General features: G+C 46.8%; 1 protein-coding gene across 10 annotated transcripts in view; it reads left to right on the top strand.

The window, feature by feature from the left end:
* Positions 1 to 11,872: 11,872 nt before the first annotated feature.
* Positions 11,873 to 23,778, top strand: part of LOC118375936 (voltage-dependent P/Q-type calcium channel subunit alpha-1A-like) — a 155,722-nt gene continuing 143,816 nt past the window's right edge. For 9 of the 10 annotated variants that reach the window (XM_052500682.1, XM_052500687.1, XM_052500690.1 and 6 more), the window contains exons 1-2: positions 11,873 to 12,027; positions 13,017 to 13,156. In XM_052500682.1, coding sequence (XP_052356642.1) covers positions 13,131 to 13,156 — 26 coding nt within the window. In that variant the 5' untranslated portion in view covers positions 11,873 to 12,027; positions 13,017 to 13,130. The remainder of the gene's footprint in view (positions 12,028 to 13,016; positions 13,157 to 23,778) is intronic. The other variant, XM_052500691.1, reaches the window with a different exon arrangement.

Here is a 23,778-nt window from a genome sequence, read left to right on the forward strand (position 1 = left end):
GAGAAAGGAGAGATAGAGGAGGTGAAGGTAGAGAAGGGAGAGATAGAGAGACGAGGGGTAGAGAAAGAAGAGATAGAGAGACCAGGGGTAGAGAAAGGAGAGAGAGAGAGTAGGGGTTGAGAAAGGAGAGATAGAGAGACCAGGGGTTGAGAAAGGAGAGATAGAGATATCAGGGGTTGAGAAAGGAGAGATAGAGAGACCAGGGGTTGAGAAATGAGAGATAGAGTGACCAGGGGTTGAGAAAGGAGAGATAGAGAGACCAGGGGTTGAGAAAGGAGAGATAGAGAGACCAGGGGTTGAGAAAGGAAAGATAGAGAGACCAGGGGTTGAGAAAGGAGAGATAGAGAGACGAGGGGTAGAGAAAGAAGAGATAGAGAGACCAGGGGTAGAGAAAGGAGAGAGAGAGAGTAGGGGTTGAGAAAGGAGAGATAGAGAGACCAGGGGTTGAGAAAGGAGAGATAGAGAGATCAGGGGTTGAGAAAGGAGAGATAGAGAGACCAGGGGTTGAGAAATGAGAGATAGAGTGACCAGGGGTTGAGAAAGGAGAGATAGAGAGACCAGGGGTTGAGAAAGGAGAGATAGAGAGACCAGGGGTTGAGAAAGGAAAGATAGAGAGACCAGGGGTTGAGAAAGGAGAGATAGAGAGACGAGAGGTAGAGAAAGGAGAGATAGAGAGACCAGGGGTAGAGAAAGGAGAGATAGAGAGACGAGAGGTAGAGAAAGAATAGATAGAGAGACCAGGGGTAGAGAAAGGAGAGATAGAGAGACGAGAGGTAGAGAAAGGAGAGATAGAGAGACCAGGGGTAGAGAAAGAAGAGATAGAGAGACCAGGGGTAGAGAAAGGAGAGATAGAGAGACCAGGGGTTGAGAAAGGAGAGATAGAGGAGGTGAAGGTGGAGAAGGGAGAGATAGAGAGACCAGGGGTCGAGAAAGGAGAGATAGAGGAGGTGAAGGTAGAGAAGGGAGAGATAGAGAGACCAGGGGTTGAGAAAGGAGAGATAGAGGAGGTGAAGGTAGAGAAGGGAGAGATAGAGAGACCAGGGGTTGAGAAAGGAGAGATAGAGGAGGTGAAGGTAGAGAAGGGAGAGATAGAGAGACCAGGGGTTGAGAAAGGAGAGATAGAGGAGGTGAAGGTAGAGAAGGGAGAGATAGAGAGACCAGGGGTTGAGAAAGGAGAGATAGAGGAGGTGAAGGTGGAGAAGGGAGAGATAGAGAGACCAGAGGTAGAGAAAGGAGAGATAGAGAGACCAGGGGTTGAGAAAGGAGAGATAGAGGAGGTGAAGGTAGAGAAGGAGAGATAGAGAGACCAGGGGTTGAGAAAGGAGAGATAGAGGAGGTGAAGGTAGAGAAGGGAGAGATAGAGAGACCAGGGGTTGAGAAAGGAGAGATAGAGGAGGTGAAGGTAGAGGACCAGAAAAGGAGGGATACAGTGAAAAGGGTAGTGAATGGAAGCACAGAGAGTAGCTGAAGGTGAAAGGGGTGGATCTGAAGAGAGAGAGAGAGAGAGAGAGAGAAATGGATAGAGGCAGAGAGAGGAGAAATGTCTGTACTGTTTGACAGGTAGAGGATGAGGAGAAGGAAAGAGAGATGAGGCAATAGAGATATAGACAAATAGAGATAGGAAGAAAGAGGAGAGGGGGAGGAGGCTTAGTAGCCATAAAGATAGGAGTGTATCAGTGATACATATACTCTTACTGAAGAGAGAGAGAAAGAAAGAGGGATGGAATAAGGGAAAGAGAAAAAGTAGAGGACAGAAGGACTTTATGAGGTTGTGGGGAGACAGGTGGAGAGAGAGACTTGTGTGCTATAGTTTTGTGTGTGTGTGTTTCTTGCTAACCATATGGTCTGCTACCAGATGGTCTGCTCCCTCCCTCCCTCCCTCCCTCCCTCCCTCCCTCCCTCCCTCCCTCCCTCCCTCCCTCCCTCCCTCCCTCCCCCTCCCTCCCCCCTCCCTCCCTCCCTCCCTCCATTTCCCTGTAGATATTAGTGATAGGTTAGAGCGGTTGCTGTAGCTGTTCGTGTCCAGCAGTCGGTGTTACATGTAAGATATATAAGCTATAATACAGGAAAGGGTTGTGTTATATGGAGATTATTGCTGGTTGCTGATTGTTGCTCAGTGAAGCTCCAGTCTGAGGACTCTCCTCTGTTTGGTCATTCTCCTTAACTGGCAGGACAACTGTCATCTCCGATCGTCCCAAGGCCATCAGACTGTTAAATAGCCACCAATAACATTGAGTGGCTGCTGCCAACACACTGTCATTGACACTGACCCAACTCCAGCCACTTTAATAATGGGATTGATGGGAAATGATGTAAATATATCACTAGCCACTTTAAACAATGCTACCTTATATAATGTTACTTACCCTACATTATTCATCTCATATGCATACGTATATACTGTACTCTACATCATCGACTGCATCCTTATGTGATACATGTATCATGCCACTTTGTTTACTTTGTCTACATACTCATCTCATATGTATATACTGTACTCGATACCATCTACTGTATGCTGCTGTGTACCATCACTCATTCATATATCCTTATGTACATATTCTTTATCCCCTTACACTGTGTATAAGACAGTAGTTTTGGAATTGTTAGTTAGATTACTTGTTGGTTATCACTGCATTGTCGGAACTAGAAGCACAAGCATTTCGCTACACTCGCATTAATATCTGCTAACCATGTGTATGTGACAAACAAAATTTGATTTGATTTGACACAGACAGACAGAGTCAGACAGACAGACAAGTATATCTTCATGGACACACATGGGCACACACATACACACAAGCATCATCAACAACATCACTCCACACCATAAAGCTAAGGGAGTGAGGGAGAAGGGTGGAGAGAGAGACTGAGGGACAGAGAGACTGAGATAGGAGAGAGGACAAGAGGAAATGAGAAGACGCAGGAGAGACAGAGGGCAACATCCACCTCATCCTCCTCTCTCTCTATCCTCTATCCTCTCTCTCACTCTCTCTCCTCCCTGTCTTCCCTTCCTTTTAACTCTGTCATGTTGCTATATATAGTGCGGTGAGGAAGGAGGAAGGAGAGATTCATAATTGAAGGTTCTTGGCAGCATGGATCAGAGCACTGGCCACATTAATAAGCAGATTGTGTGTGTGCAAAACAACACCGGCACAAAATGTTTAGAATGGGAACTTGACACACTTCACAATGGGGACACACACACACACACACACACACACACACACTACTAAGGACGTATAGGACTAACCCACACATACAACTTACATGTTCACACATCCATCCCTTTCCTGTTTATTCTATAATAATAATAATAATATATGCCATTTAGCAGACGTTTTTATCCAAAGCAACTTACAGTCAGTTATTCTACGTATGGGTGGTCCCGGGGATCAAACCCACTACCCTGGCGTTACAAGCACCATGCTCTACCAACTGAGCTACAGAAGGACCTATGGTTTCTCTTGACGTTTCGTCTTTAGGGGAGTGTATCATTGCTACTGCTTCCCACTGTGGGTCTAAGCCATCTTACACTTAGTGACACGTGTTTCTGTGAATATCTATGTGTCCATCATTTTATTGATTTATTCATTGTATGTTTGATTGGTTGATTGATTGTTATCTCTATATCTCTATTTCTCTTCTTGATGATGCTTGTCTATCCAACCTTCCAGTTAACTATGTTCCCTACACAGGAACATTCAGGTAGAGACTAGAGTGAGCCCATTGATAGAGTCAGCAGGGTGAAGGTATATATATCCACGTCCTCAGGACCTTCTCAAACGTTCCATATCCATGGATCTGTCTTCTGGCCAGCCTGGAAAAGAGAGAGTGAAACGAGAGAGGGAAAAGAGAGAGAAAGAGACAGACAATCAGCATGAGATATATTGAACTACCCGTGAGTTTATGAATTCATGTGGTAGGGACCCCTACTCCCATTTTCTCTCTCTCTCTCTCTCTCTCTCTCTCTCTCTCTCTCACTCTCTCTCTCTATCTGTCTCTCTCGCTCTCTCTCTCTCTCTCTCTCTCTCTCTCTCTCTCTCTCTCTCTGTCTCTCTCTCTCTCACTCTCTCACTCTCTCTCTCTCTTGCTTCCTCTCTCTCTCTCTCTCTCTCTCTCTCTCTCTCTCTCTCTCTCTCTCTCTCTCTCTCTCTCTCTCCCCTCTCTCTCTCTCTCTTGCCCTCAGTCCTTCTGTATGTAGAGCCAACGTTGATGTCACACTGAATCATACTCACTGCTTAGGCCTCATCCCTGCACTAGCCATAACAATGACTGTGTGTGTGTGTGTGTGTGTGTGTGTGTGTGTGTGTGTGTGTGTGTGTGTGTGTGTGTGTGTGTGTGTGTGTGTGTGTGTGTGTGTGTGTGTGTGTGTGTGTGTGTGTGTGTGTGTGTGTGTGTGTGTGTGTGTGTTGTGCGTGTGTGTGTGTTTGCGTGTGTGTGTGCGTGTGTGTGTGCAGTTATTCATCTGTTTAAATATACAACATGGTTAGTAATAAGCCCATGTGTCATCGCTCTGTGTGTGTGGCATCATTCTGTGTCTGTATGTTTGTGTGTGTGCCTACATACAGTGGGGAGAACAAGTATTTGATACACTTCCACAATGGCCAAGACCAGACAGCTGTGTAAGGACATCCGGGTTAAATTGTAGACCTGCACAAGGCTGGGATGGGCTACAGGACAATAGGCAAGCAGCTTGGTGAGAAGGCAACAACTGTTGGCGCAATTATTAGAAAATGGAAGAAGTTCAAGATGACGGTCAATCACCCTCGGTCTGGGGCTCCATGCAAGATCTCACCTCGTGGGGCATCAATGATCATGAGGAAGGTGAGGGATCAGCCCAGAACTACACGGCAGGACCTGGTCAATGACCTGAAGAGAGCTGGGACTACAGTCTCAAAGAAAACCATTAGTAACACACTACGCCGTCATGGATTAAAATCCTGCAGCGCACGCAAGGTCCCCCTGCTCAAGCCAGCGCATGTCCAGGCCTGTCTGAAGTTTGCCAATGACCATCTGGATGATCCAGAGGAGGAATGGGAGGAGGTCATGTGGTCTGATGAGACAAAAATAGAGCTTTGTTGTCTAAACTCCACTCGCCGTGTTTTGAGGAAGAAGGATGAGTACAACCCCAAGAACACCATTCCAACCGTGAAGCATGGAGGTGTAAACATCATTCTTTGGGGATGCTTTTCTGCAAAGGGGACAGGACAACTGCACCGTATTGAGGGGAGGATGGATGGGGCCATGTATCGCAAGATCTTGCCCAACAACCTCCTTCCCTCAGTAAGAGCATTGAAGATGGGTCGTGGCTTCTTCCTGCATGACAACAACCCGAAACACACAGCCAGGGCAACTAAGGAGTGGCTCCGTAAGAAGCATCTCAAGGTCCTGGAGTGGCCTAGCCAGTCTCCAGACCTGAACCCAATAGGACATCTTTGGAGGGAGCTGAAAGTCCGTATTGCCCAGCAACAGCCCCGAAACCTGAAGGATCTGGAGAAGGTCTGTATGGAGGAGTGGGCCAAAATCCCTGCTGCAGTGTTTGCAAACCTGGTCAAGAACTACAGGAAACGTATGATCTCTGTAATTGCAAACAAAGGTTTCTGTACCAAATATTAAGTTCTGCTTTTCTGATGTATCAAACACTTATGTCATGCAATAAAATGCTAATTAATTACTTAAAACTCATACAATGTGATTTTCTGGATTTTGGTTTTAGATTCCGTCTCTCACAGTTGAAGTGTACTACCTATGATAAAAATTACAGACCTCTACATGCTTTGTAAGTAGGAAAACCTGCAAAATCGGCAGTATATCAAATACTTGTTCTCCCCACTGTATGTTTGTGTGTGTGTGTGTGTGTGTGTGTGTGTGTGTGTGTGTGTGTGTGTGTGTGTGTGTGTGTGTGTGTGTGTGTGTGTGTGTGTGTGTGTGTGTGTGTGTGTGTGTGTGTGTGTGTGTGCGTGTGTGTGTGTGTGTGTGTGTGTGTGTGTGTGTGTGTGTGTGCGACATCTGCGTGTGTTTGTCAGTGTGTATCAACATGCAGCGGGGCTGTGTGAGGGTAACTGTGTAATGACAGCCCATTACAACCATGCCTGGTGCATGTCTGACTGACTCACTCACACTGGGCCCTGCAGCACTGCATTATGTTACACTCACATCAACACACACACATCTCACCACAGGCCCCACCAGGCATCAGGGAACAGCTGTCTGACCCTGTGTGTCGATGTGTGTGTGTTCATACTATATATGCAGGGTGGTTGTACAGCTGGTTTTCTTCTGGCCTGATCCCCATTTAGCAGGTGTCACCTTCGTGTATTTGTACACAGTTATTGCAATGCTATATGTTAATGTTTACTGTGCAGTGTAGGTCTCAGCCCATTCAGGAAACACTATACAATGCTATATGTTAATGTTTCCCATAATGTGTAGGTCTCAGCCCATTCAGGAAACACTATACAATGCTATATGTTAATGTTTCCCATAATGTGTAGGTCTCAGCCCATTCAGGAAACACTAAACAATGCTATATGTTAATGTTTCCCGTGCAGTGTAGGTCTCAGCCCATTCAGGAAACACTACACAATGCTATATTTTAATGTTTCCCATAATGTGTAGGTCTCAGCCCATTCAGGAAACACTATACAATGCTATATGTTAATGTTTCCCATAATGTGTAGGTCTCAGCCCATTCAGGAAACACTACACAATGCTATATGTTAATGTTTCCCACAATGTGTAGGTCTCAGCCCATTCAGGAAACACTACACAATGCTATATGTTAATGTTTCCCACAATGTGTAGGTCTCAGCCCATTCAGGAAACACTACACAATGCTATATGTTAATGTTTCCCGTGCAGTGTAGGTCTCAGCCCATTCAGGAAACACTACACAATGCTATATGTTAATGTTTCCCGTGCAGTGTTGGTCTCAGCCCATTCAGGAAACACTACACAATGCTATATGTTAATGTTTACCGTGCAGTGTAGGTCTCAGCCCATTCAGGAAACACTACACAATGCTATATGTTAATGTTTACCGTGCAGTGTAGGTCTCAGCCCATTCAGGAAACACTACACAATGCTATATTTTAATGTTTCCTGTCCTCTCCGTCTGTTCTCTGCTCTCCTCCCTGGTTTCTTCCTGTCCTCTCCGTCTGTTCTCTGCTCTCCTCCCTGTTTTCTTCCTGTCCTCTCCGTCTGTCCTCTCCTCCCTGGTTTCTTCCTGTCCTCTCCGTCTGTTCTCTGCTCTCCTCCCTGGTTTCTTCCTGTCCTCTCTGTCTGTTCTCTGCTCTCCTCCCTGGTTTCTTCCTGTCCTCTCCGTCTGTTCTCTGCTCTCCTCCCTGGTTTCTTCCTGTCCTCTCCTCCCTGGTTTCTTCTGTCCTCTGCTCTGCCTCCCTGGTTTCTTCCCTGTCCTCTCCTGGTCTGTTCTCTGCTCTCCTCCCTGGTTTCTTCCCTGTCCTCTCCGTTTCTTCTGTCCTTCTCTGCTCTCCTCCCTGGTTTCTTCCTGTCCTCTCTGTCTGTTCTCCCTCTCCTCCCTGGTTTCTTCTGTCCTCTGTCCTCTCCGTCCTCCCTGTTTCTTCCTGTCCTCTCCTCTGTTCTCTCTCCTCCCTGGTTTCTTCCTGTCCTCTCCGTCTGTTCTCTGCTCTCCTCCCTGGTTTCTTCCTGTCCTCTCCGTCTGTTCTCTGCTCTCCTCCCTGGTTTCTTCCTGTCCTCTCCGTCTGTTCTCTGCTCTCCTCCCTGGTTTCTTCCTGTCCTCTCCGTCTGTTCTCTGCTCTCCTCCCTGGTTTCTTCCTGTCCTTCCGTCTGTTCTCTGCTCTCCTCCTGGTTTCTTCCTGTCTCCGTCTGTTCTCTGCTCTCCTCCCTGGTTTCTTCCTGTCCTCTCCTGTCTGCTCTCTCTGTTTCTTCCTCTCTCCCTGGTTCCTCCCTTCCTGTCCTCTCCGTCTGTTCTCTGCTCTCCTCCCTGGTTTCTTCCTGTCCTCTCCGTCTGTTCTCTGCTCTCCTCCCTGGTTTCTTCCTGTCCTCTCCGTCTGTTCTCTGCTCTCCTCCCTGGTTTCTTCCTGTCCTCTCCGTCTGTCCTCCTCCCTGGTTTCTTCTGTCCTCTCCGTCTGTTCTCTGCTCTCCTCCCTGGTTTCTTCCTGTCCTCTCCGTCTGTTCTCTGCTCTCCTCCCTGGTTTCTTCCTGTCCTCTCCGTCTGTTCTCTGCTCTCCTCCCTGGTTTTTCTTCCTGTCCTCTCCGTTTCTTCTGTTCTCTGCTCTCTCCTCCCTGGTTTCTTCCTGTCCTCTCCGTCTGTTCTCTGCTCTCCTCCCTGGTTTCTTCCCTGTCCTCTCCGTCTGTTCTCTGCTCTCCTCCCTGGTTTCTTCCTGTCCTCTCCGTCTGTTCTCTGCTCTCCTCCCTGTTTTCTTCCTGTCCTCTCCATCTGTTCTCTGCTCTCCTCCCTGGTTTCTTCCTGTCCTCTCCATCTGTTCTCTGCTCTCCTCCCTGGTTTCTTCCTGTCCTCTCCGTCTGTTCTCTGCTCTCCTCCCTGGTTTCTTCCTGTCCTCTCCGTCTGTTCTCTGCTCTCCCTGGTTTCCCTGTCCTTTCTTCCTGTCCTCTCCGTCTGTTCTCTGCTCTCCTCCCTGGTTTCTTCCTGTCCTCTCCGTCTGTTCTCTGCTCTCCTCCCTGGTTTCTTCCTGTCCTCTCCGTCTGTTCTCTGCTCTCCTCCCTGGTTTCTTCCTGTCCTCTCCGTCTGTTCTCTGCTCTCCTCCCTGGTTTCTTCCTGTCCTCTCCGTCTGTTCTCTGCTCTCCTCCCTGGTTTCTTCCTGTCCTCTCCGTCTGTCCTCTCCTCCCTGGTTTCTTCCTGTCCTCTCCGTCTGTTCTCTGCTCTCCTCCCTGGTTTCTTCCTGTCCTCTCCGTCTGTTCTCTGCTCTCCTCCCTGGTTTCTTCCTGTCCTCTCCGTCTGTTCTCTGCTCTCCTCCCTGGTTTCTTCCTGTCCTCTCCGTCTGTTCTCTGCTCTCCTCCCTGGTTTCTTCCTGTCCTCTCCGTCTGTTCTCTGCTCTCCTCCCTGGTTTCTTCCTGTCCTCTCCGTCTGTTCTGTTCTGCTCTCCTCCCTGGTTTCTTCCTGTCCTCTCCGTCTGTTCTCTGCTCTCCTCCCTGGTTTCTTCCTGTCCTCTCCGTCTGTTCTCTGCTCTCCTCCCTGGTTTCTTCCTGTCCTCTCCGTCTGTTCTCTGCTCTCCTCCCTGGTTTCTTCCTGTCCTCTCCGTCTGTCGTCTGTTCTCTGCTCTCCTCCCTGGTTTCTTCCTGTCCTCTCCGTCTGTTCCTGCTCTCCTCCCTGGTTTCTTCCTGTCCTCTCCGTCTGTTCTCTGCTCTCCTCCCTGGTTTCTTCCTGTCCTCTCCGTCTGTTCTCTGCTCTCCTCCCTGGTTTCTTCCTGTCCTCTCCGTCTGTTCTCTGCTCTCCTCCCTGGTTTCTTCCTGTCCTCTCCGTCTGTCTCTCTGGTTTCTTCTCCTCTCCCTGTTTTCTTCCTGTCCTCTCCGTCTGTTCTCTGCTCTCCTCCCTGGTTTCTTCCTGTCCTCTCCGTCTGCTCTTCTCTGCTCTCCTCCCTGTTTCTTCCTGTCCTCTCCGTCTGTTCTCCCTGCTCTTCCTCCCTGGTTTCTTCCTGTCCTCTCCATCTGTTCTCTGCTCTCCTCCCTGGTTTCTTCCTGTCCTCTCCGTCTGTTCTCTGCTCTCCTCCCTGGTTTCTTCCTGTCCTCTCCGTCTGTTCTCTGCTCTCCTCCCTGTTTTCTTCCTGTCCTCTCCGTCTGTTCTCTGCTCTCCTCCCTGGTTTCTTCCTGTCCTCTCCGTCTGTTCTCTGCTCTCCTCCCTGGTTTCTTCCTGTCCTCTCCGTCTGTTCTCTGCTCTCCTCCCTGGTTTCTTCCTGTCCTCTCCGTCTGTTCTCTGCTCTCCTCCCTGGTTTCTTCCTGTCCTCTCCGTCTGTTCTCTGCTCTCCTCCCTGGTTTCTTCCTGTCCTCTCCGTCTGTTCTCTGTTTCTCCTCCCTGGTTTCTTCCTGTCCTCTCCGTCTGTTCTCTGCTCTCCTCCCTGGTTTCTTCCTGTCCTCTCCATCTGTTCTCTGCTCTCCTCCCTGGTTTCTTCCTGTCCTCTCCGTCTGTTCTCTGCTCTCCTCCCTGGTTTCTTCCTGTCCTCTCCATCTGTTCTCTGCTCTCCTCCCTGTTTTCTTCCTGTCCTCTCCATCTGTTCTCTGCTCTCCTCCCTGGTTTCTTCCTGTCCTCTCCGGTTTCTGTCCTCTGTTCTCTGCTCCTCCCTGGTTTCTTCCTGTCTGCTCCTCCTGGTTTCTTCCTGTCCTCTCTGCTCTCCTCCCTGTTTTCTTCCTGTCCTCTCCATCTGTTCTCTGCTCTCCTCCCTGGTTTCTTCCTGTCCTCTCCGTCTGTTCTCTGCTCTACTCCCTGGTTTCTTCCTGTCCTCTCCGTCTGTTCTCTCTCTCCCTGGTTTCTTCCTGTCCTCTCCGTCTGTTCTCTGCTCTCCTCCCTGGTTTCTTCCTGTCCTCTCCGTCTGTTCTCTGTTTCTTCCTGTCCTCCCTGGTTTCTTCCTGGTTTCTTCCTCTCCGTCTGTTCTCTGCTCTCCTCCCTGTTTTCTTCCTGTCCTCTCCATCTGTTCTCTGCTCTCCTCCCTGCTCTCCTCCCTGGTTTCTTCCTGTCCTCTCTGTCTGTCCTCTCCTCCCTGGTTTCTTCCTGTCCTCTCCGTCTGTTCTCTGCTCTCCTCCCTGGTTTCTTCCTGTCCTCTCCGTCTGTTCTCTGCTCTCCTCCCTGGTTTCTTCCTGTCCTCTCCGTCTGTTCTCTGCTCTCCTCCCTGGTTTCTTCCTGTCCTCTCCGTCTGTTCTCTGCTCTCCTCCCTGTTTTCTTCCTGTCCTCTCCGTCTGTTCTCTGCTCTCCTCCCTGGTTTCTTCCTGTCCTCTCCGTCTCTTCTCTGCTCTCCTCCCTGGTTTCTTCCTGTCCTCTCCATCTGTTCTTTGCTCTCCTCCCTGGTTTCTTCCTGTCCTCTCCGTCTGTTCTCTGCTCTCCTCCCTGGTTTCTTCCTGTCCTCTCCGTCTGTTCTCTGCTCTCCTCCCTGTTTTCTTCCTGTCCTCTCCGTCTGTTCTCTGCTCTCCTCCCTGGTTTCTTCCTGTCCTCTCCGTCTGTTCTCTGCTCTCCTCCCTGTTTTCTTCCTGTCCTCTCCATCTGTTCTCTGCTCTCCTCCCTGGTTTCTTCCTGTCCTCTCCGTCTGTTCTCTGCTCTCCTCCCTGCTTTCTTCCTGTCCTCTCCGTCTGTTATCTGCTCTCCTCCCTGTTTTCTTCCTGTCCTCTCCGTCTGTTCTCTGCTCTCCTCCCTGGGTTCTTCAAGTCCTCTCCGTCTGTTCTCTGCTCTCCTCCCTGGTTTCTTCCTGTCCTCTCCGTCTGTTATCTGCTCTCCTCCCTGGTTTCTTCCTGTCCTCTCCGTCTGTTCTCTGCTCTCCTCCCTGGTTTCTTCCTGTCCTCTCCGTCTGTTCTCTCCTCTCCTCTCTGGTTTCTTCCTGTCCTCTCCGTCTGTTCTCTGCTCTCCTCCCTGGTTTCTTCCTGTCCTCTCCGTCTGTTCTCTGCTCTCCTCCCTGGTTTCTTCCTGTCCTCTCCATCTGTTCTCTGCTCTCCTCCCTGGTTTCTTCCTGTCCTCTCCGTCTGTTCTCTGCTCTCCTCCCTGGTTTCTTCCTGTCCTCTCCATCTGTTCTCTGCTCTCCTCCCTGTTTTCTTCCTGTCCTCTCCATCTGTTCTCTGCTCTCCTCCCTGGTTTCTTCCTGTCCTCTCCGTCTGTCCTCTCCTCCCTGGTTTCTTCCTGTCCTCTCCGTCTGTTCTCTGCTCTCCTCCCTGTTTTCTTCCTGTCCTCTCCATCTGTCCTCTCCTCCCTGGTTTCTTCCTTGACTGTACTCTCTCACTCCGTTTGAGTGGTTGATCCTGGCCACCATCTGTGCCAACTGTATTGTCCTGGCTCTGGAGCAACATCTGCCTGATGGAGACAAGACTCCTCTGTCTGAACGCCTGGTACGTCACACACACATGTGCACACACACACACAAACGGGAATTTGTCCCACACCCCCACGTACGAATGCATACACACATACAAATTTGTGCACGCACACACATGCATGAATGCACACAAACACTCACACACACACATATGAATGCTCACAAACACTCACACAGACACACATACGAATGCACACAAACAGCACCATAGAGCCTTACTTCAAACTGTCTAACATCTATCTGTCCTCTCAGCACCATAGAGCCTTACTTCACACTGTCTGACATCTCTATGTCCTCTCAGCACCATAGAGCCTTACTTCACACTGTCTAACATCTCTCTGTCCTCTCAGCACCATAGAGCCTTACTTCATACTGTCTAACATCTCTCTGTCCTCTCAGCACCATAGAGCCTTACTTCATACTGTCTAACATCTCTCTGTCCTCTCAGCACCATAGAGCCTTACTTTACACTGTCTAACATCTATCTGTCATCTCAGCACCATAGAGCCTTACTTCACAATGTCTGACATCTATCTGTCCTCTCAGCACCATAGAGACTTACTTCACACTGTCTGACATCGATCTGTCCTCTCAGCACCATAGAGCCTTACTTCACACTGTCTAACATCTCTCTGTCCTCTCAGCACCATAGAGCCTTACATCACACTGTCTAACATATATCTGTCCTCTCAGCACCATAGAGCCTTACTTCACACTGTCTGACATCTCTCTGTCCTCTCAGCACCATAGAGCCTTACTTCACACTGTCTGACATCTTGGATTATGTCATATATTGTGTTATTAAAGGGGCAATCTGCAGTTGGTACATCCCCATTGGAACCCAAAACAATATTATACAAGTTTGTTTTACTCTTTTGTTTGTAAACAATGTACTTCTGAAAATTATAAATAACATGGTTTAAACTGCAGATTGTCCCTTTAAGTTGAACCCTGTAAAATCTTTGCACTGAGCCCTCTCCCCCCCACCCCTCTCTCCTTTAGGATGACACTGAGCCCTACTTCATAGGGATCTTCTGTTTTGAGTCAGGCATTAAGATCCTGGCTCTAGGATTTGCCTTCCATAAGAACTCCTACATAAGGAACGGATGGAATGCCATGGACTTCGTAGTAGTATGCACAGGGTGAGTGTTGAGAAACACACACACACACCCACTCCCACACATATACAAAGATAAACTCAAACATGAGTGCACACCAGTGTATACACAGTAGCCAGTAGACACAGTACGCCCGCACGCATGCACCCAAACACGCTACACACACATTCACTGAAACAAGAAGCTGCTGGGAACCACGTTGGAAACACAGACCTTCACACCGACAAACAGATCATGTGATCATGCTTGAAAGAGAGGGGAGTCATATGTGTGATATATGTATGTATGTATGTATGTATGTATGTATGTATGTATGTATGTATGTATGTATGTATGTATGTATGTATGTATGTATGTATGTATGTATGTATGTATGTATGTATGTATGTATGTATGTATGTATGTATGTATGTATGCATGCATGCATGTATGTATGTATGTATGTATGTATGTATGTATGTATGTATGTATGTATGTATGTATGTATGTATGTATGTATGTATGTATGTATGTATGTATGTATGTATGTATGTATGCATGCATGCATGCATGCATGTATGTATGTATGTATGTATGTATGCATGCATGTATGTATGTATGTATGTATGTATGTATGTATGTATGTATGTATGTATGTATGTATGTATGTATGTATGTATGTATGTGTGCATGCTAGTGCTCGTGTGTGTGCATGTGTGCATGTGTGCCTACGTGCCAATGAGTATGCGTGTGTACATGCAAATGTTTTAAAAATTATGAAAATCAATGCACTCACTACTGTAAGTCGCTCTGAGTGTCTGATAAGTGACTAAAATGTTTTTTTTTAAATGTGTGTGTGTGTGTGTCTGAATGTGTATGTGTGTGTGTGTGTGTGTGTGTGTGTGTGTGTGTGTGTGTGTGTGTGTGTGTGTGTGTGTGTGTGTGTGTGTGTGTGTGTGTGTGTGTGTGTGTGTGTGTGTGTGTGTGTGTGTACCGTGTGTGTGTATACGTGTGTGTATGTGTGTGTCTCTGCTCTCCCACCTTTGTGAGTGTACTCAGACAGAGACAGGATCACAGAAGCACTGCAGGGAGAGGCAGCCAGGGGAGAGAACAAATGTCACATCAACACTGAGAGAGAGGGCAGGGAGGATGAGAGAGGAGGGGGAGGGAAAGGCAGGGAGGATGAGAGGGGGCGGAGGGTTGAGAGAGGGCAGGGAGGATGAGAGAGGGCAGGGAGGATGAGAAAGGGCAGGGAGGATGAGAGTGGGCAGGGAGGATGAGAGTGGGCAGAGAGGTTAGAGTGGGCAGGGAGGATGAGAAGGGGAGGAGGGATGAGAGAGGGCAGGGAGGATGAGAGAGGGCAGGGAGGATGAGAGAGGGCAGGGAGGATACGAGTAGGCAGGAAGGATGAGAGTGGGCAGGGAGGATGAGAGGGGGAGGAGGGATGAGAGTGGGCAGGGAGCATGAGAGTGGGCAGAGAGGATAAGAGTGGGTAGGGAGGATGAGAAGGGGAGGAGGTATGAGAGAGGGCAGGGAGGATGAGAGAGGGCAGGGAGGATGAGAGAGGGCAGGGAGGATGAGAGAGGGCAGGGAGGATGAGAGTGGGCAGGGAGGATGAGAGAGGGCAGGGAGGATGAGAGAGGGCAGGGAGGATAAGAGTGGGCAGGGAGGATGAGAGAGGGCAGGGAGGATGAGAGTGGGTAGGGAGGATGAGAGTGGGCAGGGAGGATGTGAGAGGGCAGGGAGGATGAGAGAGGGCAGGGAGGATGAGAGGGGAGGGGGAGAGAGAGGGCAGGGAGGATGAGAGAGGGAGGAGAGATTAGAGAGGGAGGGGGAGAGAGAGAAAGCAAGAGAGAGGTTAGGAGGGGCTGTGGGAGAGAGAAAAGGGGGAGAGGGGGAATTCATGAGGAAAAAGGAAATTGAGAAAACAATGTATGGAGAGAATGAAGAGAGGAGAGGACACAGGAGACATGCACGCCTCTCTCCTCCCTTCATTCCTCTCTCTCTCCCAACATGTCCTCCAGCTATTGTCTGAGTGCTCTGTGTGCCTGACAGACTCTCATCCTCTTTTCCCCTGTTCCTCTCTCCCTCTTTTACTCCTCTTTACCTGTTTTTCTATGCCTCTGTCCTTCTCTCCATCTCTCTATCCAACTGCTCCTGTATCATTGTAATTCTCTATCTATTTTGTCTCTTTCTCTCGCTATTCATCTGTTAATTTCTTTCCATCTCTCTCCCCTCTCTCCATCCATTATTGCGTCCCTGTCATTCCCAGTCTTTTTTCTAGCTTCCTTCCTCATTCCTTACTTCCCTGTGTGCTCTTTCTTTACAGTAACAGACAGACAGAGTTGTGTGTGTGACAGAGATATCTCATTTGAATATAGTATCAATCCTTAGGTTCAATAGGTTTTAGTGTGTAGGCATGTGTATGTGTTCTGTGTATAGGTGTGTTTGTGTGTGTGTATTTGTTTATACTAAAGGGTCCTTGGCTGTGTTTCTCTCTGTCTCTCTCTCTCTCTCTCTCCCCCCCTTTCTCTCTCTCTCTCTCTCTCTCTCTCTCTCTCTCTCTCTCTCTCTCTCTCTCTCTCTCTCTCTCTCTCTCTCTCTCAGTGTGTGTTACAGTGCTGTATAGTTAGTCATTGAGGAGCTAGTGAGCTAGTGAGCTACTCAAACTGACAATCTGCCTCTTGAGTTAATAGGCCAGACTATGAAACCTGCTCTGTCCTAACATACTTAAGTCTGAGAGAGAGAGAGAGAAAGAGAGAGAGAGAGAGAGATAGAGAGAGAGAGAGAGAGAGAGAGAGAGAGAGAGAGAGAGAGAAAGGGGGAGAGAGAGAGAGAGAGAGAGAGAGAGAGAGAGAGAGAGAGAGAGAGAGAGAGAGAGAGAGAGAGAGAGAGAGAGAGAGAGAGAGAGAGAGAGAGAGAGAGAGAGGGGGGTAGTGGAAATGAGTTAGTCAGTAAGAGAAGAGGAGAGGGATAGGCTGGTTAGAGGTGGTTAGAGGCAGGTAGCCTAGTGGTTAGAGGCAGGTAGCCTAGTGGTTAACCCACTGTTCCTCGGCCATCATTGTAAATAAGAATTTGTCCTTAAGTGACTTGCCTGTGATCCTGTGTGCGTCTCTCAGATCCCTCAGGCCTCGCTGGGAGAGAGAGAGACAGAGAGAGAGAGACAGAGAGAGAGACAGAGAGAGAGACAGAGAGAGAGACAGAGAGCGACAGAGAGAGACCGAGAGAGACAGAGAGAGACAGAGAGAGAGAGACAGAAAGAGAGACTGAGAGACAGACACAGAGAGAGAGACACACACACACACAGAGATAGACACACACAGAGAAAGAGAGAGAGAGAGAGAGAGAGAGAGAGAGAGAGAGAGGGGAGAGGAGGGGTGTGACTGTAGAAGCAATATACTTATAAAGAGAGATGGAGGTTTGTACAATAGTTGAGGGAGGAGAGAGAAGGGAATACCAAAAGGGGAAGGCAGATACATACACTACATTACCAAAAGTATGTGGACACTTGCTCGTTGAACATCTAATTCCAAAATCATGGGCATTAATATGGAGTTAGTCCCCCTTTGCTGCTATAACAGCCTCCACTCTTCTGGGAAGGCTGTCAACTAGATGCTGGAACATTGCTGCGGAGACTTGCTTCCATTTAGAGCATTAGTGAGGTCAGGCACTGATGTTGGGTGGTTAGGCCTGGTTCGCAGTCGACGTTCCAATTCATCCCAAAGGTGTTTGATGGGGTTGAGGTCAGGGCTCTGTGCAGGCCAGTCAAGTTCTTCCACACCGATCTCGAAAAACAATTTCTGCATGGACCTCGCTTTGTGTACGGGGGCATTGTCATGCTGACACAGGAAAGGGCCTTCCCCAAACTGTTGCCACAAAGTTGGAAGCACAGAATTGCCTAAAATGTCATTGTATGCTGTAGCATTAAATATTTCCCTTCACTGGGAAAGGGGCCTAGCCAAACCATGAAAAACAGCCTCAGACCATTATTCGTCTTCCACCAAACTTTACACTATGCACTATGCATTGGAGTAGGTAGTGTTCTCCTGGCATCTGCTAAACCCAGATTTGTCCGTCGGACTGCCAGATGGTGAAGCGTGATTCATCACTCCAGAGAATGTGTTTTCACTGCTCCAGAGTCCAATGGTGGCAAGCTTTACACCATTCCAGGCAACGCTTAGCATTTCACTTGATGATCTTAGGCTTGTGTGTGGCTGCTCGCCCATGGAAACCCATTTCATGAAGCTCCCAACTACAGTGCCTTGCAAAAGTATTAATCCCCCTTGGCGTTTTTCATATTTTGTTGCATTACAAACTGTAATTTAAATGTATTTTATTTGGATTTCATGTAATGGACAAACACAAAATAGTCCAAATTGGTGAAGTGAAATTAAAAAAATAACATTCAACATTTTTTTAAGAATTATAAACTGAAAAGTGGTTCATGCATACAGTATGTATTCATCCCCTTTGCTATGAAGCCCCTAAAAAAGATCTGGTGCAACCAATTACCTTCAGAAGTCACATAATTAGTTAAATAAAGTCCACCTGTGTGCAATCTAAGTGTCACATGATCTGTCACATGATCTCAGTATATATATATATATACCTGTTCTGAAAGGCCCCAGAGTCTGCAACACCGCTAGCAAGGGACACCACCAAGCAAGCGGTACAATGATGAACAAGGAGCTCTCCAAACAGGTCAGGGACAGAGTTGTGGAGAAGTACAGATCAGGGTTGGGTTATAAAAAAGTTCAGAAACTCTGAACCCACAGAGCACCATTAAATCCATTATTAAAAAATTGAAAGAATATGGCACCACATCAAACCTGCCAAGAGAGGGCCGCCTACCCAAACTTACAGACAAAGCAAGGAGGGCATTAATCAGAGAGGCAACAAAGAGACCAAAGATAACCCTGAAGGAGCTGCAAAGCTCCATAGCGGAGATTGGAGTATCTGTCCATAGGACCACTTTAAGCCGTACACTCTACAGAGCTGGGCTTTACAGAAGAGTGGCCAGAAAGAGCCATTGCTTAAAGAAAAAAATAAGAAAACACATTTGGTGTTCGCCAAAAGGCATGTGGTCAGATGAGACTAAATTTTTTTTTTTTTGCCATCAAGGAAAATGCTATGTCTGGCTCAAACTCAACACCCCGAGAATAGTGAAGCATGGTGGTGGCAGCATCATGCTATGGGTATGTTTTTCATCGGCAGGGACTGGGAAACTGGTCAGAATTGAAGGAATGATGGATGGCACTAAATACAGGGAAATTCTTGAGGGAAACCTGTTTCAGTCTTCCAGAGACTGGGACCGAGGTTCACCTTCCAGCACGACAATGAGTCTAAGCATACTGCTAACGCAACAAGAGAGTGGTTTAAGGGGAAACATTTAAATGTCTTGGAATGGCCTAGTCAAAGCCCAGACCTCAATCCAGTTGAGAATCTGTGGTATGACTTAAAGATTGCTATACACCAGTGGAACCCATCCAACTTGAAGGATGTGGAGAAGTTTTGCCTTGAAGAAGGGGCAAAAATCCCAGTGGCTAGATTTGCCAAGCTTATAGAGACATACCCCAAGAAACTTGCAGCTGTAATTGCTGCAAAAGGTGGCTCTACAAAGTATTGACTTTGGGAGGGTGAATAGTTACGCATGCTCAAGTTTTACGTTTTTTTATTTGTTTCACAATAAAAAATATTTTGCATCTTCTAAGTGGTAGGCATGTTATGTAAATCAAATGATACAAACTCCCAAATCTATATTAATTCCAAGGCAATAAAATAGGAAAAATGCCAAGGGGGGTGAAAACTTTCGCAAGCCACTGTAACAGTTTTTGTGCTGACGTTGTTTCGAGAGGCAGTTTGAAACTCGGTAGTGAGTGTTTGCAACCAAAGAAAGGTTATTTTTATGCGCTACGCCTTTCAGCACTCGGCGGTCCCGTTCTGTGAGCTTGTGTGGCCTACCACTTCGTGGCTGAGCCATTGTTGCTCTTAGTGTCACGCCCTGGTCTAAGTATTTTGTGTTTTTCTTCATGTATTGGGTCAGGCCAGGGTGTGGCATGGAGTTTTTGTATTGTGGTGTGTTTTGTCTTGGGGTTTTGGTGTGTATGTATTTGGGATTGTAGCTAGTGGGGTTATCTAGCAAAGTCTATGGCTGTCTGGAGTGGTTCTCAATCAGAGGCAGGTGCTTATCGTTGTCTCTGATTGGGAACCATATTTAGGCAGCCATATTCTTTGAGTTTGTCATGGGTGATTGTCCTGAGTGTCTTGATGTCCTTATTCTGTGTTAGTTTGCACCAGTTTAGGCTGTTTCGGTTTTCATTACGTTTATTTTTTTGTAGAGTTTGTGTTTTGGATTTGTGTTACGTTTGTTTTATTAAACATGGATCACAATATACACGCTGCAGTTTGGTCCGACTCTCCTTCACCATTAGAAAACCGTGACACTTAGACGTTTCCACTTCACAATAACAGCCCTTACAGTTGACCGGGGCAGCTCTAGCAGGTCAGAAATGTTATGAACTGACTAGTTGGAAAGGTGGCATCCTATGACGGTGCCACGTTGAAAGTCAATGAGTTCTTCAGCAAAGACATTCCACTGCCAATGTTTGTCTATGGAGATTGCATGGTTGGTGCTGAAATAGCCGAATCCACTACAGTTTTTCTGAATTGCTAAAACACAATTTCTGAAATCTTGCTCCATTTCCTCAAAACATTAAACACTACACCTCATATTCAAACACTATTTACATAACCTCTGACTCCTCTCACAAAATGAAACATTCGCCTCAAAACAGTTTTATCTGTGTTCAAAAATCAAGCACTGCTCTCAAATCATAAACAAAGTGATCAAAATGATATACACTCTCAAGCAGTCAGTAAACAATACACCGAAAAATAGAAACATGATTGGACAGCGGGCCATTGTTGAAGTCCCTGGTCAACGAGGTGGCAATGTCACAATCTGTGCTGCTACCAGCAACCATGGTGTTCTACATCTCCATGTTCCACTCGGGACATATAACACCCAGAACCTTCTAAGATTTATTGCCAATCTAAGAGATATTTTATTTGAGCAGCAGGGTCAAGAGCTAAATGAGAATCCCATTCCCAGCTACAGTATGTGATAGTGTTGGACAATGTCAGTTTCGGCCTCTCCTTCTCCTCTTGTAACGATGTCCTTCGTCCTCCTCTGACGAGGAGTTTGAAATGTCGGACTAATGCGCAGCGGGGTAAGTGTTCATGATGTTTATTGACTGAAAACTGAAAATACAAAATAACAACGTGAAATAAACAAAAACCGAAACAGTCCTGAAAGGTGCAGAAAACACGAGACAGAAAATAATCACCCACAAAACACAGGTATGATTCTCAATGAGAGACAACGAACGACACCTGCCTCTGACTGAGATACCATACCAGGCCAAACACATAAACACAAGATAGAAAACAGAACATAGACTACCCACCCCAACTCACGCCCTGACCAAACTAAAACAAAGACATAACAAAGGAACTAAGGTCAGAACGTGACACCTCTTTGTAAGATTGAAGCCTGCTTCATCAACAAAGACGAACTCATGGGGTCTGTCCAAGGATTCCAAGTCAAATATTGTCTGTGTAGAAATACAATATACTGTATGTAGGATTTTGTAAGTCGTACAGAGACAGTGCTGTACTGTAGAGTACTATTAGGCTTCTGATTCACATACATTGTATGTACTGAAGAGTAATGTCATTCACATAGTATGTGTTAGTACTGTAGACAATCTGGATTACAGTAAATGTTTCTGAATCTACACTTACTTGCACATACTGAGCTCGCAGTTCTTTCACCCTTGGTGAGTTGCGCTCAAAAGGTACTCTGTATACTTGTTTCATTCGCATCCTGTTACGATGGAGGACACAGTCAATGGTGGAAATGCTCACACTGTTGATTCCCTGGAAGTGTGTGTTGTCTTGTATCACTCATTCCTGGATTTCTCTGAGTCTTATTGCATTATCTTGAAGGACCATGCCAACTATAACGGCCTCTTGCTCCCCAGTGAATATAGCTGTCCTTCCACCTGCATGTGGCAGCCTTGCAATTCTACAAAAGTAGTTCTGCAGGTACAAAACATATTCATGCACTACAATAAATACAGTGATTAACTTTACAAATGTCTATTGAAACAGCTGCATATAGTGTAGTACAGTAAATTTGCAATTACAAAAATACAGTAGTATCCTGTACCTGTTCTGTTCTCTGAATGTCCTTACTATGGTGGACACAGAAAATGGGCTCAAATTGGGTTGCACTCGAAGTCCTGCTCCCCTCATTGTCAGTCCATGGACAAGAACATGCTCTAGAACTGTTCTATCCATTCTCAGACTTTCTCCTTCCCACCTTCAACAACCTGTTTGCTCTCTGAACTGGCTTATATTGGTTGTGTCACATCATTTGAAACAGGTTAAATCAATTTTGAGTGGTTGTGTTCAATCAATGACATGGGTTCTCTATTTGTATTTGATTGTTGCCACTTGTGTTTACCAGTATGGATGACATGTGCATTAGAGTGCAGAATGTGTTTTGAGAAGGAGAATGTGTTTAGAGTTTTGCTGAAAAGTCTAAGTGAGATCTGCAAATGGTGTTTTACCATGTGAAATGGTTTAAGGTATTGACAACAGACTGCATAATTAGCTAAATGAGTCCAGGCAACTGAGAACTTTGTTCATCCAAAGAGATGGAGAAAGTGAGAGAGAGAGAGAGAGAGAGAGAGAGAGAGAGAGAGAGAGGAGGAGCAGAGCAAGCGAATGAGAGAGAGTGTGTGTGTGTGCTGCAGTAACCTGTTTTTAGCTGCTGCAGATGATCAATCACCCAGTACAGTCTTGAGACACAGGAACTCTCCCCCTCTCTCTCTGTCTGTCACTCTCTGTCCCTCTCATTCCCTCTCTCACTCTCACTCTCTCTTCCTCTTGCTCTCTCTCTCTCTCTCTCTCTCTCTCTCTCTCTCTCTCTCTCTCTCTCTCTCTCTCTCTCTCTCTCTCTCTCTTTGTGTCTCTTTCTCTCTATCTCAACTTTTTCTCTGTCTCTCTGTGTCTAATTCATTCTCTCTTTCTCTCTTTTTGTCTCTCTCTTTCATTCATTTTTCTCACACACACACACACACGCACACACGCACGCACGCACGCACGCACGCACGCACGCACGCACGCACTCACGCACGCACGCACGCACGCACGCACGCACGCACGCACACACGCACACACACACACACACACACACACACACACACACACACACACACACACACACACACACTTCGCACTTATACACAGATGTCACACACACATACACTGCTCCCAGCTCTGGTCTCTATGGTTAGCTCCTTTTGAATGGCAATTTTTCTTTTAGAAGTGTAGCTCTTTGAAGATGAAAAGCTACTGCCCTTTCTACCCACCTCTGCCCTGACACTTTGATACTACAATGACCAGGGGATGCATACATGCACATACAATACACATTTACACTTCAAATACATGCTCACTTTTCCTTCACACACCTATAAACCGTCTTCTTCTCAGCATATATACTGAGGCACATTGCCAAACAACACAGTTAATACACATGCAGTATATGACTGTACAGGAAGGAAGAAAGGAAGGAAGGAAGGAAGGAAGGAAGGAAGGAAGGAAGGAAGGAAGGAAGGAAGGAAGGAAGGAAGGAAGGAAGGAAGGAAAAATAAAGAATGAAAGAAAGAAAGAAAGAAAGAAAGAAAGAAAGAAAGAAAGAAAGAAAGAAAGAAAGAAGGATGGAGGGAATATGATAAGCTCATATATTTTCTCATCCCCATAAGAATTGTGAGTGTATCTGGTCCTAGATCTGTGGATAAGGCCATGTAACTGTGGTCTATGGTAGTGGCCGTGTCTGAATACTTCTACTTGAGTAGAATAGAACGTTTTATATGTGAAGTTTTTGAACTGTAGTATGCTTTAAATGCCAGGATATAATACTGATTTAGGCTTTTCATCTAGTAGAATTGGATGCACACTACTGAGGAAGAGATCTTTCCGGACCCAGTGTGATTGACAACAGCTGATAATTACGGAAGATGCCTTGCTGTACAAACTGAATGAATCAACGTAATTGAGCATTCAATGACACATTCTAAGGATGGATGACCTAGTACGTTGATATTTGTTGCTCACTGCATTTGTTTTTACTAAACAGTACGTTCTAAATAGTATGGAGCATGATATGTACGCAGCATGTAGGTTGTGTATGCAAGTTAGATTTTGGACACGGCCATTGAGTTCTATCCGTAGTAGGACAGTGAGGAGGTGTCCATTGTAGAACAGTGAGGAGGTGTCCATTGTAGAACAGTGAGGAGGTGTCCATTGTAGAACAGTGTGGAGAACAGAGAGGAGCTGTCCATTGTAGAACAGTGAGGAGCTGTCCATTGTAGAACAGTGAGGAGGTGTCCATTGTAGAACAGTGTGGAGAACAGAGAGGAGCTGTCCATTGTAGAACAGTGAGGAGGTGTCCATTGTAGAACAGTGTGGAGAACAGAGAGGAGCTGTCCATTGTAGAACAGTGAGGAGGTGTCCATTGTAGAACAGTGAGGAGCTGTCCATTGTAGAACAGTGAGGAGCTGTCCATTGTAGAACAGTGAGGAGGAGTCCATTGTAGA

The sequence above is a fragment of the Oncorhynchus keta genome, unplaced genomic scaffold (genome assembly GCF_023373465.1).
Source record: "Oncorhynchus keta strain PuntledgeMale-10-30-2019 unplaced genomic scaffold, Oket_V2 Un_contig_1188_pilon_pilon, whole genome shotgun sequence".
Classification (NCBI taxonomy): domain Eukaryota; kingdom Metazoa; phylum Chordata; class Actinopteri; order Salmoniformes; family Salmonidae; genus Oncorhynchus; species Oncorhynchus keta.